The sequence below is a fragment of the Pieris rapae genome, chromosome 23 (genome assembly GCF_905147795.1).
Source record: "Pieris rapae chromosome 23, ilPieRapa1.1, whole genome shotgun sequence".
NCBI lineage: Eukaryota > Metazoa > Arthropoda > Insecta > Lepidoptera > Pieridae > Pieris > Pieris rapae.
In genome coordinates, this window is record NC_059531.1 from 3,450,460 (window position 1) to 3,468,082 (window position 17,623).

General features: G+C 34.8%; 1 protein-coding gene and 1 non-coding gene across 2 annotated transcripts; one reads left to right on the forward strand and one right to left on the reverse strand.

Annotated features, from left to right (window-relative positions):
* Positions 1–5,045: 5,045 nt before the first annotated feature.
* On the forward strand, positions 5,046–6,422 carry LOC110997312. Its single transcript, XR_006750992.1, has 3 exons — positions 5,046–5,187; positions 5,834–5,962; positions 6,311–6,422. It is a non-coding gene; the product is annotated as an uncharacterized LOC110997312 (transcript).
* Positions 6,423–7,072: 650 nt separating this feature from the next.
* On the reverse strand, positions 7,073–16,760 carry LOC110997314. The gene is made up of 10 exons (XM_045633473.1): positions 16,664–16,760; positions 15,384–15,513; positions 14,101–14,247; positions 13,313–13,403; positions 11,295–11,450; positions 10,390–10,453; positions 9,202–9,306; positions 9,033–9,105; positions 8,080–8,280; positions 7,073–7,231 (listed from the first exon to the last, which is right to left on the reverse strand). The coding sequence occupies exons 1-10, from the start codon at positions 16,729–16,731 to the stop codon at positions 7,073–7,075; spliced, it is 1,194 nt and encodes a 397-aa protein (XP_045489429.1). The 5' UTR covers positions 16,732–16,760.
* Between the last annotated feature and the right edge of the window lie 863 nt (positions 16,761–17,623).

The following is a 17,623-nucleotide window of genomic DNA, read 5'->3' on the forward strand; positions in this document are numbered from 1 at the left end:
TAGGAGTCTCTTCTATGGCATTTTCGAATGCCTTCACCGCATCTTGATGGCTCGTAAAGCGAATACCTCGAATTTTATCTTTAGTTCCTAGGAGTAAATGAAAGTCGCAGGCCGCCAGGTCAGGACTGTATGACTCATTATCCCGACACCTGCCATAGTCAAATATTCAACGGACCCTTTGCGGAGTGTGCTGAAGCATTGTTATGGTGCTGCTGCTCTCGATTTTTTCCCAAGACAACAGGCAAATAGCGATTGACTTACCAGTCTGCAGTAACTGTCCTTCTATCTTCTAGCACAACTGTCGCGAAATGACCCTCCCGACCAAAGAAGAGGCAATAATCTTTTTTCTTGACTTCTTCCGTTCTTTACCTTAGTTGGCCGATCGTTGAGCTGATTTTAGCTTTGTTTTTACTTAAGCCCACAACAAAAGTCATAATAAATCATTGACCAAAATTTTTTTGTGGTAGGTTCATTTTCACGTGTAACTAGTTTTAGATTAGCGGCCAATTCACACAAAAAAATGTATATACAACTACTAATTTAATATATAAAAACTATTTTTGGTGTAAAATGCTTTCAAGTTAATATTTTTAGCGTCACGTGGTTATAGAAACCGCGAGATCATTGATGATTGGCAATATGGCGGATCTTAATATAATGCAGCATGGAAATGAAAGATTTTTGAAATTACCACTAAAAACCGGTCATTGCACGCAAATGGATTTGGAAGTCAAGGCCGATGACAACAAACTTATAATTCCAGGGTTTGTATGCAGTGTTAAATTTGTAGTCTAAGATCCAATTCACAACAATGAAGTGCGAATACCGGAATTGTAATAATAGCTTTGGCATGTACGTAATTAATGTGTAGTTACGGTAACAAACCATCGTGATGAAAGCAGCATGTCACAACAACAACAGCTATGAAGAAAGCTGCAGCTCAGTTTCATCATCGGACGTCAAGGCAGAATACAGAATACCATCCGTATCTTATATATATATATATCTTGACGTCCGTCGTTCCACAACTAAGCGATACTTAAGACAATTTCTGCCATGCACCACCACGATGTGGAACCAATTTGAATTGAGGTCCTTCAAGAAAAGAGCGTACCGTAGCCTCCTGCTTGTCTGCCTCTTGTAACATAAAAAAAAGCTGATAAAGATCTATCTATACGTAAATTCAATCATAAAGCTTGCTATTTATATGCATATCTAATTTAAAGTTGTGAAGTAATTTAAAAAATATTTTCGTGTATATGTCAATGAAGTCCTCTTAAACGATTGGACAGATTGCAATGGATTTATTTATATGGGTTTGGGTATATAGAAAAATCTTTTTTGCATGTGTTCGTAATTGAACTTCTAAACGGCTAGACAGATTTTGATGAAATGTTTTGTGTGTTCAAGTGTCGATAATGCATTATTAGATTTTATTGCATGTAAGACATGCGTACACGACGTCTGTCGGATTCGCTAGTATTATATAATTTGCATGCGTTCTTGCGACGATTGACATTAGGTAATTTAGTCATAAAAATAATATTATAGATAAATTTCAATGGTAAAAAATTATAGGTCTTCCGCAAGATTGACATCTATTGTATCTGATACACGTGATGTGCGATCTGTCATTAACCTGCAAGTGACAAATACAGGATTAGCTGCAGCTTTTTTCAGGTGATTTTTGCCCCTCATTGTATTAAGTATATGAGGACACATTGCAAAAATAAAAAATGAAAATGAAATCACATTGACACAAAATTTTAGTCAAGTGTTACTATCAAATGCTTGACGTTTGATAGTTGACAAATGCTATTTTGAATTATTCACACATAGTGATCAATAGCGTCGCAAATTACGCATCAAAACACATTTCATTGATTCAATTATTAGATTAATATATTTTTTTAAATAAATGTATGTTCTTTATCCTTTTCATTTTGCAAGATTGTCTTTGTCCGGATTTTCTATTTCATGTGCATTTTCTATATGTTTGATAAGATTAGATAAATATTTCTTTTTTATTATATTTCTATAAGTGTCGTACCCCGTGAATGCACGCCGCGCATATCAGAAGGGTTTGAAGAGTCATCTAATACCAAAAAAACTTTAATCCCACCAATGCATACAAATATCTTCATTATGGAACTACCCTTAGAGATATCTCATGACGACTATCGTTGTTCAAGTAAGAAATTAATTTGTTTCTGTAACTGCATTAACAATTCCGATTTCAACATCGTTGTCAAACGATATTAGAAATGGCGTTTTGTTAAAGTCGATTTCATTTTTTTTTTCATTTTAATTAGGTACATTTTCTTTTCTAAGTGTTATTGAAAGTTGTCATACAGCTTAATTAAGTAATATTAACATTATTTGGCTTGGACAAATATTACCATTCATGAGGTCGTGTAGTTTGACAAAAAAAATTCGAATTCCTCAGCAATGGACATTTCAGTCAATTTACCCAGTGGCTGATTTACCAGCAGGCTGAGCAGGCAGGAGCCCAGGGTAGCATTTATGGGGCGTCAAGTTTGGAAACCGAAATTTTTCATTCGGTGTTGCTAAATCGCCGCTTCCCATACAAGAATATGCTTTTAAACATATTTAATATTATTTGTGCGGTTTTATTTACTTTATTTGGTTTATATTAATTATCAAATATTGTTGTTCATATTGATTTCAATCTAAGATTGTGGATTTGTTATTGGGTTCGGGCGTTATACATCGGTCCTGGTTGGAGGCTGCGAACTGCATTGTTTGTGCAATTTCATTAAAATTGTTGGATTGTAAAAATAATCCGTCATAATGTCATGTCCTAGCATGACATGTAGCGGCAAAATCTTCACAGCACCTTGAAAATATGTAATCCGCCACTGAATTTACTTAATAACCTTTCAATAACACTGTCTATTTATGTCATCGGTGTACCATGTGTTGTTAAATTTTAGTGGCATTACTCAATGGAGACGAAGTAGCCGTCGCAACAAGAGATGTGGCTGTTAAGAAAAATGATCGCTGTTTTTGTGTTTGGCATTGCGATTGCGTTTGTTTAGGTAATTATATTAAGCCATCCTTGCGAGATAAAATTATTAATATATATAATTAACTGTCTAGACTCTAGAGATTCAATCAACTGTCTGATTTAACTACTTTACTGCGACATATAGGTATAATACTGACTCTATAAACAGTGTTTGTGTGCTTCAATCAATTTAAATTTCTATGCAGATTATGGAAGAAGCTAAAAAACTTACACGTATTATATTAAACTGAAGAATTTATTTTGATGAATTAGAATTACTTACAATATACATTATAGGTTTAATCTATAACGTTATCAAAAAACATTTGAGTTATAATGTGATGATAAAAAAGTTAAATGAAAACGACAAATTTATTTTTTTGTGACATAGTGGGAAATTAAATTAAAATGTAAAAATGTTTTTGTTAAACATTTAATGACATGAAAACTAGAATTATATTACTTATTTAAAACAATTATTGATTGATTTTTGTGAATTGGAATATATGCTCTCAGGTGATGATCCAAAATTAATATGCCGAGACATGTCTCAAGTGGATGTTTTAGCAGCTGGTTTTTCTCCTCATGAAGGGAAAAGACACGTGCGGTCGGCCTGTTATCCCGATGATGTGACACTTAACATGTTTATTATTATTATTGGAGTTTTGTCTCTATTACTTCTGTTTGGTACGTTTCTAATAAGGGAGCGTTCACGTATTACGTAATGAATGTGGGAGGGGAACTGGGGGGGGTTATAATATTATTTTTGACTTTCCGATACTTTACTCCACATAAATGGCTTCAAGGAGTAATAAGTACCTGGGTGGTAACGAAACATTTAACTATTTGGTACAGAAGAATGTTACGACGCGTTACATGGGGGGGAGTCAAGAATCTCCAAAAATTTCGTGACGTAATATTTGAATGCTCCCTAATAGATTTCATTTTTTGTTACCATGGTAACGATGTTATGTCAAATATACAGTAAGCGTATTAACAGACACGGCACAGCCTTTTATATTCTATTTATTTATAAGGCTCTCCGAGCAGTATTTCATTATTATATGATTTATGACATTTTGAATTGTCAATTATTTAAAAAAAGAATTTGGTTTAATATAAAGAGGTTTTGTTTAAACTCGCGTATATCAAAGACAATAGACTAGAGCTTCTTTACAGGGTTATTAAAGGCTTGTGTTGGTATAATCCTGCCATGTGTTGGCTTAATGGGAATGGAGTATATACTAAAGATACCACGAAAGCTGGATCAGTACTATGAAAGTTCTTTGAGAGTTCGACCTGTGGTTTATGATAAGGAGGGGTGGCCTGTTCATCCAGACACCAAAAAGAGAACAGTGCGTCTTGTGAGCAAGTATGTTTATAAAAAGAGAGAAACTCTTCTTTTGGCATAAGATTTCTATTTACGTTATTACAAGATATTCTTTTTGGCTATAATTTACCTAGTATAATGGTAATACTGCTTTTTTTGGAAGATGCGACCCAAGTATATAATAATTCGAAGGAATATATACTATATTAAAAGAGTATTGACAATATTCTTAGTAGTTTAATGATGTGCCTATTGTATCTATACTTTAACTTTATATATTTATTAACATTTCGGTGCAAGTATACATAATTAAAATAATTAAATAAAAAGGAGAGAGTCCTGCCTGCGGAATTTAGATGGTGTCCAACCAAAGACTAGTCATAATAATAATTTCTCTCAATAGTTTTTCACTTATTCTAACAAAATCTAATTAATTGATATAAAAATGTTTATCGATATAAAGTAACCTTTGTAAGCCGTATCGCTAAACTTCTATTATTTTTCTTTATATAGGGGGTAAATGAGCCTACGGGACGCCCAAAAGGGGCAGTCATGGACACCCATTAAAGTGGGTGCATTTTTACATACGCGACTGAGTTGAGACTCCTGAATCATTAAGTTACGTTGTAAGCTCGCTGAGACGGAGATTTTAAATTAATTCTATTTCAGACCAATGGAGTTCATATTAAACGTAATAATGTTTATTACATTGCCGTGTATACTCTTATGGGACGCAGTAATGCAAATGATAAATAAATGTAAGACAGAGCAAAAATTTCGAGCTAAGTTCCAGAATACAAAGAAATGTTTTAGCAGTAGAGATATGCAGGTCAGTTTATCATTAGGATTACTCAATAGATTGGCTTGTGTTAAATTATTTTATTATATATATACGTGCACGAAACTCCAGGGAAAGGCAGTTGGCACAATCTTAAAAAATCCTTTTATAAATTCACTTGACAAAATATATTTGTATTGCTTGTTTTATTGGTTATACTTTTGGCACGATGGAGAAAAATGATGAGAGTGAATTTTTATGATGCGCGCGCACACCAACACCTAAATTCGACATCGTAAAGTTAGGTCTAGGTTATGGAAATCGATAACTGTGTTCAAGTTGTATATTCTAGTATTTTTATGTTTAGAACACGTGTTTCATAACAGTACAATTAAACAGTGTGAATAAATAAATATTATTTTGGTGTTTTTAAATCACTTTCATATACTATACAATATTTATTTAAATAAAATCTTTTTCATTAATTTTAGTATTTATCGTTAATCACTACTGCATTTTAGTTATTTTTTTCCATACGTTAAAGAAGTATAACTTCTAACGCGTGTACATAAGTACACACACTCTTTTTATTGTCCAGACAAGATTATATAGAAGTTTTCACTTGCTTTATGCTTTTCCGAACCTCTGAACCTACTTCTACTGACTTCCTCATTAAGAAGGATTCCAAATGTTCTAGAACATGGAGCCAAGATGGCGGAGACGTAAGGGTGACATGAGGAAATGGATGACACCTCAGGCTGAAGCACTAAGTGCAGACATATGGGATTACGGTCTATCTCCAACGGGCGAGAAGAATTGCGATTGTGTAAAATATTTCTTATACTAATTCGTATAGATTAAGTATTTATTAAATACACCAGTTGTTACCCAAAATTTATTTATGAATGTATCGCGTTCGCTAAAACGATATTTGTTAAATGTCATTTAACAGTCACAAATCCAATCCGTTAAAACGAAGGATGAAATTGACTCGACGATTCCTTTGAAGGAAACAAGAATCTTTCTTTCTTTTTTTTATCACTTAACATGGTGAGCCTCTTGCCTGTTTGCCTCCAATAGGTTTTCATTTATTTAACGTTATTGAATTATTACATATATAACAAAAGGTTAATTTAAGATTAGTCTAAGTGTAAGATTCTAAATTATTTTACAGAGAAAACCACTCCTCAACGACATCACCAGGAACAAGGAGAAGCAGCAAATACTCCACGATTCCGAACAAGACGACACTGCTTATGTCTTAACACAAATACAGAAGAGTAAAGAGTCATTGAGAAATTAGCTTAATTTTTAAAAATAAATGTTCTACACATATTTTGTTTTACTACAATAATTTTGAAGGGAAATGTTGACGAAGTAGATATTTAAGAACTACATATTTAAATTTTGAAACAGATACTTTTTGTCGCTTAAAGTCGGTCCTCAGGTGTACTCAGTTCTAGTTGGAATAGCAGGCCATCGCTATACTAAGTCTGTACGGAAAAAATCGTGGAATTTGAAGTATTGCTAAATTTTTAATTTGTCTAACATGCATATTATCTTTAGATATATTTGCAACAATCGAAAACCGTTATAATAATGAGTAATAAATTATTTAAAAACTCAAAATTAATTCATATAGGTAGTAATCGACAGAAAAGATGTTTAATTGATTCTAAATTTACATTAACTACCAGTTCGCAAGTCAAAGGCGCAGAGCGGGTAAAAAGAACCGGCAAAAAACTTTCCGCCACTCTTTTTAATCGCTAAGTTTTTAATACAAATTGTTTGAACTGGAGAAAATCAATCCCAAGGATTAGAATCATTTATCTATTCGTTACATTTATAAAAAAACCGGCTATTTGAAGTACCACCTAGTAAAATACGAACACGTGTTTTCATATATTTTATTCAGTTTACAAAACTAATAAGTTATCTATCGAACATTTTGTGATTTATAAAATTTGAACGCGTTGACGCAAGCTCTTATTGGCACACACAGAACGACACCAATAAGTGGCGCCAGGGCAAGATACATGAAGACCTGTGGCATCTCCGCTGAAGTTAATGCCGTGGCTTTCATCACCAACACCACCTGGAAATATATAAATAAAGCTACAGAATTCTGTGACAAAGCGTCGTTCAAGCACCAACTTCTGTTCAGGGTAAAAATGTTTTTTTATAAACTTTTTAATCTCCCTGAAGCTTCAGCACCGAGATCTTGATATACACATATGAATTTGCAAATGTCTATAGTGTCGAAGACAGCACAGCATTCAATAACCATTTTCTACTACTATTTTCTTGTGTAGCCAATTCCACATTTCAAGGATCGTCATGCTCACTTAAATGTCATTGCTTGTGGCGGCGTTTATGCGTCGGGTTGTCTCTCTCCCTAAAATATGGTAAGGCGGCCGATGGCTGGCCATGCGTCATACTCATGAACGGGTGCTACTTGTGGTGACTGGTCATACTTAGAATTCGTGTATGCGATGATATTAGTTGTTTCTAAAACGTATTTGCGTGTTGTTCTCACGAGTATGTAAGTGCATGCTCCTATTTCACCATGCCTCCTGCTGATAGTGGACAAATCTTTGTTTTTAATTTATTTTATTGTTCTTTATTACTCAAGATGTCATATGGAACATGGTGTAATGGTTGCAGCTCCTTACAAACGTTGTGTAAAAGAAAACACTTGGCGATTAAAAAGAGTGGCGGAGAGTTTATTGCCAGTTCTTCTCTTCCGCCACGTAAAATTAGAAGCTTTTAATGTTTTTTTTAATTGATTGCACCGTTATTTCAAATGTTGCAAGATTTTATTGTCAAAGATAATGTTAATAAAAACATGCATCTCCTAGCATTGGACCACTTCGATACCGGAATTCAAGAAATGAAATCGTAATGTTAGCAGTACATTGTGGATTCTATACTAAAGATACTTACAAACGTAATAAATGGTATAATTTGCCATTGGGCGTCGATTCTATTGGAACACACGTTCTCTTCAGTTGCAATATTCACATCCGATATGAAATCATGGCTCCGATACACATAGAGCATTGCAACTAACTCGAATAAACAAATCAGTGGCATCGTTAATCCAGTCATAATTGAATCTACACTTTCCAGTAGCGCTATGCCACCCTAGAAATAATTATTATGTTTAAAGAACTTTATTTCTCATTACAAATTATTACATTAAAATCTCAAACGAGCAACTTTGGGAGCGCTGCCGAGAAACCCATATCAAACCAGACCAAACCCGATGGAGACTCACTGTGGACGCCCTCTGCCCCATCTGGGGGTTATAGGATATTAACTAATTTCTCATTACAAAAGTATTTTATTTACATGAGAAACTTAATATGTAGGAGCGAGATACGGTCAAGTGGAAGGAGTTGGTACTGGGGAGCACCCGCCCAAAGGTGGGAACAGTACTCCATGTGGGGCCGAATTTGCACTTTATATAGTTGCAAGCGGTGGCCCGGAGTGAAGTACCGTCTGTCCTTGCTGAGCACACCGAGCTTTTTGAAGGCTAAATTAGCCTTTCCCTCCAAGTGACCGCGAAATTGAACGTCGTTCGATATGTCAACGCCAAGTATTCCACTGCTGGCTGCGGCTTTAAGAAGAGTTATTTCGAAGATATTTTCGATTATTACTATACTTTTAATCTCACATACTGGTACTTTTATTAAAATTCAAATCAATCTCTTAAAAGAGTACGGAGAGTTTTTTACGCCGCCTTTTTCTCTCGGCCAACACCCTCTGTCTTCTTTGCGAATGAGTAGGGATGCCAACAGGTTCGAATTTAATGACGTGGAATAATTGATACCTTGATGATCTTATGTTTCAAATAAACGTATTTCATTTCTTGAAATGTGTGTGTTTTAACTCACCGTGGTAGCATACAACAAGCTAAGACTCATACAACACAAAATTAGCGCAGCTACAACCACTTGCTCAGCAAACCTGTAAATTTTATTAAATTACATTAAAGTAATAATTGTTCTTACACTACTTACTACTTACACTTTTTGTGTGCCTAGTCTTAAGAAGAATACTTACACCAATTTCACTTTATATTCAAAGATTGTATGCAGAGCTGTTTTAAGTGATAAGTAGGCAACAGTCATATATGAAATTGCAAGACCACAAAATACCACCGTTGACCTAAAACAGAATCTAGTTATAAAAACTTCTAACAGTTATACAATCACTATGTATATGTGAAGTTGTGTGTCTGTGGGCACATGTTGCACTACGATGTACTTAAAAAAAATATGCACTATGGCCAGGAGTGGATTTAGGCTTTTTGGGCTGCAGCCCAGGGCCCCATGGATACAAAGGGCCTTGTTTTTTTTTTTTGGAATCTCGCTGTTGGCCTTAAGGGCCTTTACAGCTCAGTTCGGGCTGTTTGGCGAGCTTAGCTCAGCCGGTAAGGGTGGGACTCGCGCAAGTGCGTCTTCATAAAAAAATCTAATCATAAGGTTGGTATTCCTGAGATCAATCTGTTTGATGCACGTCTATCGAGCGAAACGGAGAATTCTCCATCGCATGTTTTCGGTTTTTTTTTGACGTGTGCGTCACAAATTCGCAATGTTCGTAATAGACGCACACACCCACAGCCCCTCAAATTCACGATCCACCCATGATCATGGCTATCATACTATTCAATCACCTTCCTAGACGGTATAGACAACTGCCCTTCAATAGAAAGGTGATGACATTTTTAAAGGCAATGCCTTTATAACGTGGAATAGTAAATTTTGACCATTATAAATAACTTAACTCTTCTTATTATTAAGACATTTGCATTTCTTTTTTAATATAGCTGATTGTGCGGTTTTAATAAAACTGAATCTGTCTTTGCAAATAAACGATTTATTATTATCATTAATAAAATAAAAGAAAGCATTTTATAACCTGAAATTCAGTGTTTACAATCGTCTCGAACTCCTATCCTTACATGACGACCCTGCCTATTTTTCGTGCGCGCGTGTGTCATCAAAGAAAAAAAATCGAAAATGCAATAAACAATTTAAGGAAAAAAATTAGAATGAAAAACGCTACAACACAACGCCAGAAAACTCCGACAATATTAAATTGGGTTCAAACAAAACCAATATTTTAATTGGTTCTTGATAATTATACAAAGCCCTATAATTATTACAGCCCTGCTAGCTATATTTTTCGTAGTGCGAAATCCTCCAATCCTTACAGTTAGTTAATCAGAAGATTTAGAGATTAACTTACATGAAATGCGAATAGTTATTAATTGATACGCATTTGGAATACATTGGTATTATCCATAAAGTGCCTGCAAAGAAAATTCTAATTAAGTCTTTGCGGTGCCGAAGTAGCTAGAGTAGCAAATGCTTCGGGCCCGCGAATTTAATGGCCCAATGCCTGTCTGACTATATGTGGGTATAATACATACGGGAAACGTTGGTATCAAAATCTACAATAATAAATTTAAATTGTACCAAATTTCCAAAATTTAACGCTGGTCACACCACATGTTAAGTGTTGTACTACTTGCACTTCACGCAAGTTGGCAACCCTGTAAAACTAATTGGGGAATTCCCTAACACTAAAAAAAAACTTTAAAAAGTACTTTTGATGTGAGCCTTGATTCAAGATTTTTACAATGAGTTTGACAAAATATTTAAAATTTATAAGAAAATGTTAGAGCAACATTCATTGTGAGTTCAAGTTATTATATAAAGATACTACTAAATACTTCACTTATTTGACTTGAACAATGCTCCTACATTGTATAAAATAAAAGTGTAGTGGTATAAAATAAAAAAATATATATCAGTGGCACGACCTTTTTATAACTGGGCCTCAGATTTCGGTAATTGTTTCATGATAAAAAAAAAATTATGTTACAGGTGGCAGACGGGCAGAAAGCTCACCTGATGTTAAGTGACACCGCCGCTCATGGACACTCGCACTGCCAGAAGGCTCGCAAGCGCCTTCTCATCTCGATAGGGCCTTAACATGTAGTGAACGTATTTAGAAATTACAACAATACCAAGCGGACGTTTTAGCAGATAAGCTAGACCTCTTGCATCGAGTGTCCATGGGCGGCGGCATCACCTAACATCAGGTGAGGTTCCTGCCCGTTTGCCCCCTGTTCTATAAAAAAAACTTACTCTCGTACATATTGTAGACAGCTTTGGTATTAGGCTGTATGTAGTCCACTAGTGCACATAGGGCGGCTCCACCCGTATTCAATCCTGTTAGAAGAAGCAAAAGTCCGCTGTGCCACACATTCTCACCGTTTAAATGTGGATCAATATGGCCGTTTGCTGAAAATATTTTACCTATTTAAAAAAACACACTAAGGGTCTGTTTCCCAATGTCCGGATAAGTTCCAAATAAGCTATTTATTACTTATTGGTAGGATAAACAGTATTTTTGAGTTTCACGACTGTCAGATAGCGCTATTCGTCATGAAATGCCAAGTATATAATTCGGAACTTTTTATATTTCGAATAATTTATGTGTTGCATAGTTATTTGGTACTTTATCCATACATTGTGAAACAGGCCCAAAGTATACATACAAACACATAGAACATATGACATACAAAAACAGGCATCAATTACAAGTGAGAACGTTTACGCCCGAACCCAATAATTCATCCACAGTCTCAGATTGTTTTCAATCAGACCATGACAATCGATCGATCTCCTATCTGCGTCCCAATAACCAAACCCTACGAAGACAATCCATTTTGGCGACGGATAGAATGTAAGCTCTTTGCTCTTTACACTCATATTTGATAAACAGTATAAAGTTAATAAAACCGTACAAATAATATTAAAAACATGTTCAAACATATCAAATAGCTTTTTGATTATTTTAAAAACTGGTGTTAGTTAAAATCTTCAGACAGGATATTGGCACACCACACCACATACACCGATCCGACCTCACACGGATAGCTTGTATCGACAGATGGCTATTTGTATCCGTCAATTGGTTATTGGCACACTTTTATTAATAGTTGGTTTAAGATGTCTACCTCAGATGGTCAAAAATGGATTGTGATACAATGGGTTTGGGCGTTAGTCGACTAATTTATGAAACCTAGCATTCTAGAACCTTCATTACCTCAATCACTGTTCCGCTATTTCATGTGGAATGATTTCGGTATGAATATAATGTAACCCAACTAACACTTAGATTTAAGTTATTAAGTTGTACTTACTAACATTGCTATGGAACCTTGTTTTCCGAAATAAACAATTAAATAAAAATTACCTATTGCATCATAATGAGGTATGAACGATAAATTACTATGTCGTATTAACTCCTCTATCCCTAATATGATGGACCTGGAGTAGTCCGCCCGTCGTAGTATATTCAGAAGGAACTGGTAGTGTATTTTTAGAAAAAGTATCGCTAATCGCTCATAGGTTGATTTCAAGGATTTTTATATCAGATATGTTTTTGCCTTTGCCTATTAATGGGGTCTGAGAGTGCCCTTTGTTTCCATGAGGCTCTGGGCTGCAGCCCAAAAAGACCTTGTTGATATACCCCTGCTGCGGGTCACAGTTCCTAAATCTAGACTTCCGTATCTCTCAAATTGTATTTAAGTCGAAACTAGCTCAGAACTGATAATTTAAAATTAACTAATTTTAGTTACCAGTTGTTTTAAATTATTTTTAAAACTAATTATTTAAAAATAATTTAAAACAACTGTTAATTTCCTAACTCTTATATACATGTATATGTATCGTAGTCATGTTTTGTTTTGTTATGCTTTGCTCTGTATCATAACTTTATTAGTGAAACCTATTGTGGATACATCCAATGTGTTTATTTTATGTTTTATTTTTAACTTTAATTTTAATGTAAAGATGTATCTGTTTGTTTCCAAATAAATAAATAAATAAATGGTTGATTGGCCTCCAATTTGCTTTCATCTTTGCTATTCTGGTTATAATATTTATAACAATTCGACTTAGGGTCCTTCAAGAAAAGAGCGTACCAATTCTTAAAAGGCCGGCAACGCACTCGCGAGCCCTCTGGCATTGAGAGTGTCCATGGGCGGCGGTATCGCTTAACATCAGGTGAGCCTCCTGCCCGTTTGCCCCCTGTTCTATAAATAAAAAAATAAAAAAAAATTACGCAATGATAGAGCAATCGATACGCAAATACTAACCGTAATGATTCAGTCCTTTTCCGTGAATCAATTCTGTTCCAGTACTTGCAGAGTGTATGTAAAGTGCTATTTCCAGTGCATCTGCAACACCCTGCAAACATTGAATTGGTTCATACCCCATAAGTTGAAATTCCGAGTCGAGAATTAGCTTCTTAGATTCCCGCCTACGTCCATTGCTTGCCAACGGCGCGGAACGAAAAGAAGCCGACGGTCCTTTTGCACCAGAAACTTCTACACCTTTGAGGCAACAACGCTAATACAATTAAATCATCATAAGCATCTGTCTTTGTCTATATCAAACCCACACATAGAGACTTCAATACGTCAATACACTATAAGCTGGATATGTCACTGTGATGCGTCGGTTTATCTCGTATATTTCCCGTTCCACAACTGTGCCTTTTTCCTCGCGAGCCCTCTGGCATTGAGAGTGTCCATGGGCGGCGGTATCACTTAATTTCAGGTGAGCCTCCTGCCCGTCTGCCCCCGGTTCTATAAAAAAAAGGCAGTTCTTGCCGCGCACCACCACTTACCAACTGCCCACTGAAGTATTTCCGAACCGATTCGACTTAGGGTCCCTTAAGAAAAGAGCGTTCCAATTCTTAAAAATCCGGCAACGCACTCGCGAGCCCTTTGCGTTGAGTGTTCATGGGCGGCGGTATCACTTCGCATAAAAAATCTAACCTTTCGTCGCCAGAAGCCTGTAACTCCTACGCAGCTGCTTCTAGAATCACATCAGCAAGTACACAGTAAATTTTAAAGCAAAAATTAAAATGATTAAAACTAACTGTCATAATTTCTTTCACGCCAATCCTGTAGACTTTGCGCAATGATTTCGGCATTGAAACCAAATGTATGAAAGCGGTGATGACCAACAAAACACTCCATATCCAAGGAATAGCCAGGAGCCAGGTGTACACATTGTTCCAGATTAACTAAAAAAGATTTCTAATTCAGAGATAGAATTATTAAGCAGTGGTTTAAGCCCACTAATTTAAGATTTGTCAGTCACCCTGGGGAGAAGAATGTGATGAAATAATATAATGAAAATGAAATAAGAATAATTGTCGTGTCTGTTGATACCTCATATAACAAATATCGCGAGTACAAAAATAATTCTGTTTGTTTCATAGAGAGATCTTTTTAGTGCAATTAGGGTTGAACAGCATCATATACATTGAAGCACGAAGTTTCACCCCTTAGGCATGGACATCTCCAGGTTCCGATGATTGTAGTCGTCGTTTCTTATAAAAACAGTAGATTGGAACTCCTTGCGCCATTTCTAGACAGTATATTATATATATATATATATATATATATATATATATATATATATATATACTATTTAAGCGCCGGTATACAGACATATCCTACACACGAAAAATAGGCAACATCTAACTATACATCAGGTGTGGTCAAACATTTGTCAAGATTTTTTTATTATTGATAAAAAAGAAGCACTCAACGTAATACTTATAGTCGCAAAAACTGATTGTATGAATAATAAAAAAAATTAAAAATTTATTTTTGTTTATTTTGTGGCCATTTCTTTTGTTCCTTTGATATATTGCTTAAGTTCTAATGTAGTTGATGTGTATGTGTGTGTTATATTTGTGATGTCATATTTTCATGTATTTTTAGGCAAACACATTGTTTTAAAATGTATATATAAATAAACTAAATACTTACTATTTTTAATGTGACAAGCACTTATACGCAAACAAGACTTACACGAAGAGATCATACAAATATTAATCAAATCAATTAATTAACAAAATAAAAAAATACAAAGAACCTAACAAAAATCGATTTTAATGTGTGAGGTAAGCAACTATGGATATTCATACCTAGCTGGTTATCTCGAATATGGCTGATGAGCTTTGATCAAAACTCTGTACTTTCCAAGTTCTGTACAAAAAAATGCAAAAACAGTCTGTGCAAAGAGAACTGTCACATATCTATCTAAGCATTATACATAATATAAATTAATAAAATTACATTCATTAGGTATTATATTAGTTCACATGATTCGATTCTCTTTCCGCAGACCTTAGCAAGAGTCAATACTTACTCGTCCATGAGAAACACGTTCCGCAATCAACAACGCCCACATTATTGTCCAGATAAATATTAAACTTAACACTAGAGGCATATTAAACTGTCCAAAATTATAATCCGTTCGATAAGACACGACTTCCACACTAAAAATGTTACATTCCAATCAGTCATTAAATTAGCAGAGCTTCGAAATTATAACTCGACATAAATTTAAAATAAAATAAAATACGTTTATTTTGGAACATAGGATCATCTAGGTATCACTTATTCCACGTCAATCAATTCGAACCTATAGGCATCCCTACTCATCGGCAAAGAAGACAGAGGGTGTTGGCAGAGAGAAAAAGACGGCGTAAAAAACTCTCGGTACTCTTAAAAAAAGCAAATCATCAAACAATTCTACAATATTTAAAACATATATAACAAATTTATAAAATAAATATATATATAAAGTCACTAAGCCTTTTTACACAGATTTTCTTTAATACATTTCTTAAATTTAATAAAAGGCAGAGATAAAAGAGCCTGTGGGATTTTATAAAAGAAGAGTATCCCCATTCCCAAAAAAGAATTACTAACTTCAGATAGTCTAGTACGGGGAAATTGCAGCCTGTGTTTGTTCCGAGTATTGACATTGTGCGTGTGTTCTATTCTAGTATACTTATTACTATATTATGCATAGTTATGAACGTCAACAGAATTAAATAATATGTTAAATTCTGTATTTGCTACGGATTAATGCTTGGAAAAGAAGCCACTAAAAGTGCATACATAATCCCCTACCACGCAAAATTTGCAAAGTTTCTTGCTAATATATACGTGGGTAACATTGAAAATGTTCAGAACTGGCCAGTTAGAAACATTGCTAATAATAAAAGATAATAAATAATGAAGAATAGACAGTTATGATTGTAATAGGTTGTAACGTTAACAAAAGAAGAAAATATATACATAATTATATCTATAATAGTACTAGCTGCCCCCGCGATCTTCGTTTCTCCTTAATGAGATTTTACTGAGCCTACCTGTTTAGTACATACCAAGATGGAACATTTTGCTATGCTATCCCAGAGACTGTTCGGAATGAAATCTTTCCAGGTTGTTCTGGAATTTTTTTCTCTCGATTCTCAGCCCTACCCAATATGCATACAAAATTTCATGAGAATCGGGAAAGCCGTTTCGTAGCAGTTTAACCACAAACCACACGAGAATTTTACATATAAGATATACATAAGGAATGTAAATAATAAAATGAATCTACAAAATTACGGCGAATTATTTTACAAAACTTACTAGAAAAAGTTATAAGCCGGTGTGCTGTATAACGTTGGGTATCCAGAATCATATTTCTCATTACACATTTGTATTTTATACGTTTCCTTTCTGTAGTCCTTTGGGAAACCGAGTCTGAAATTTATTTTATCTGTTATCATTGCATGTTGCACTAACTATTAGTGTCCGCGTATCCATGACCACTGGCGATAGAGGATAAACCACATTCTGTCATGCGGAGCGAATACACAATGGTACCACTGAAGCATCTTCTAGAATGATCTTGGCGATTAACGAGTGGCGGTAAATTTATTGGCTTAAGCGTGCGTTTCTCACTCTTGAGGTGTTATCGATCCCCGTTTGTGCATCAATGGACTTCGTGAGGAAACCGGTTTGCCTTATACCCAAATAGTCGGCGTGTGTTTGATTGACTTGTCTATTAGATTGCGGCTTCAGGTTGATTGACTTGTCTATTAGATTGACAAAAAAATTATCATGAAACATACAGAAATATGAGGCCAAAACCTAAAAAAATTAGCGCCACTGATTTACTTTTTTTTTCTTATCGTCCGTTCACCGTTCTCAACTGGTAAATGTAAATTCAGATATTAAATTTTTATGTACATGAGTATAAAAAGGAACACGGAGCTCAAAATAAATAATGAAATGAAGTACTTAGGTGCGATTCTGGATAGTAAACTGCTCTGGAACAAACACCTAAAATACAAACTAAACAAAGCTATAATATATACGATCGCCTTCTATCAATGCAAAAACCTAACTACCTATACAAAAGAATTAAATGACATTACAATTCTAATTTTAATTCCTGTTTAAGTAGATTTAAATTTAGTTACGTTGGTAAAATTGCTTAAACAGTAATCAAATCAAAACCTTTATTTATCCCATAAATGTTTTCAACATACAATTGTATGTTTATTTTTTAGACAAGCTTACTGATGTATCTATGCGACTCGATCA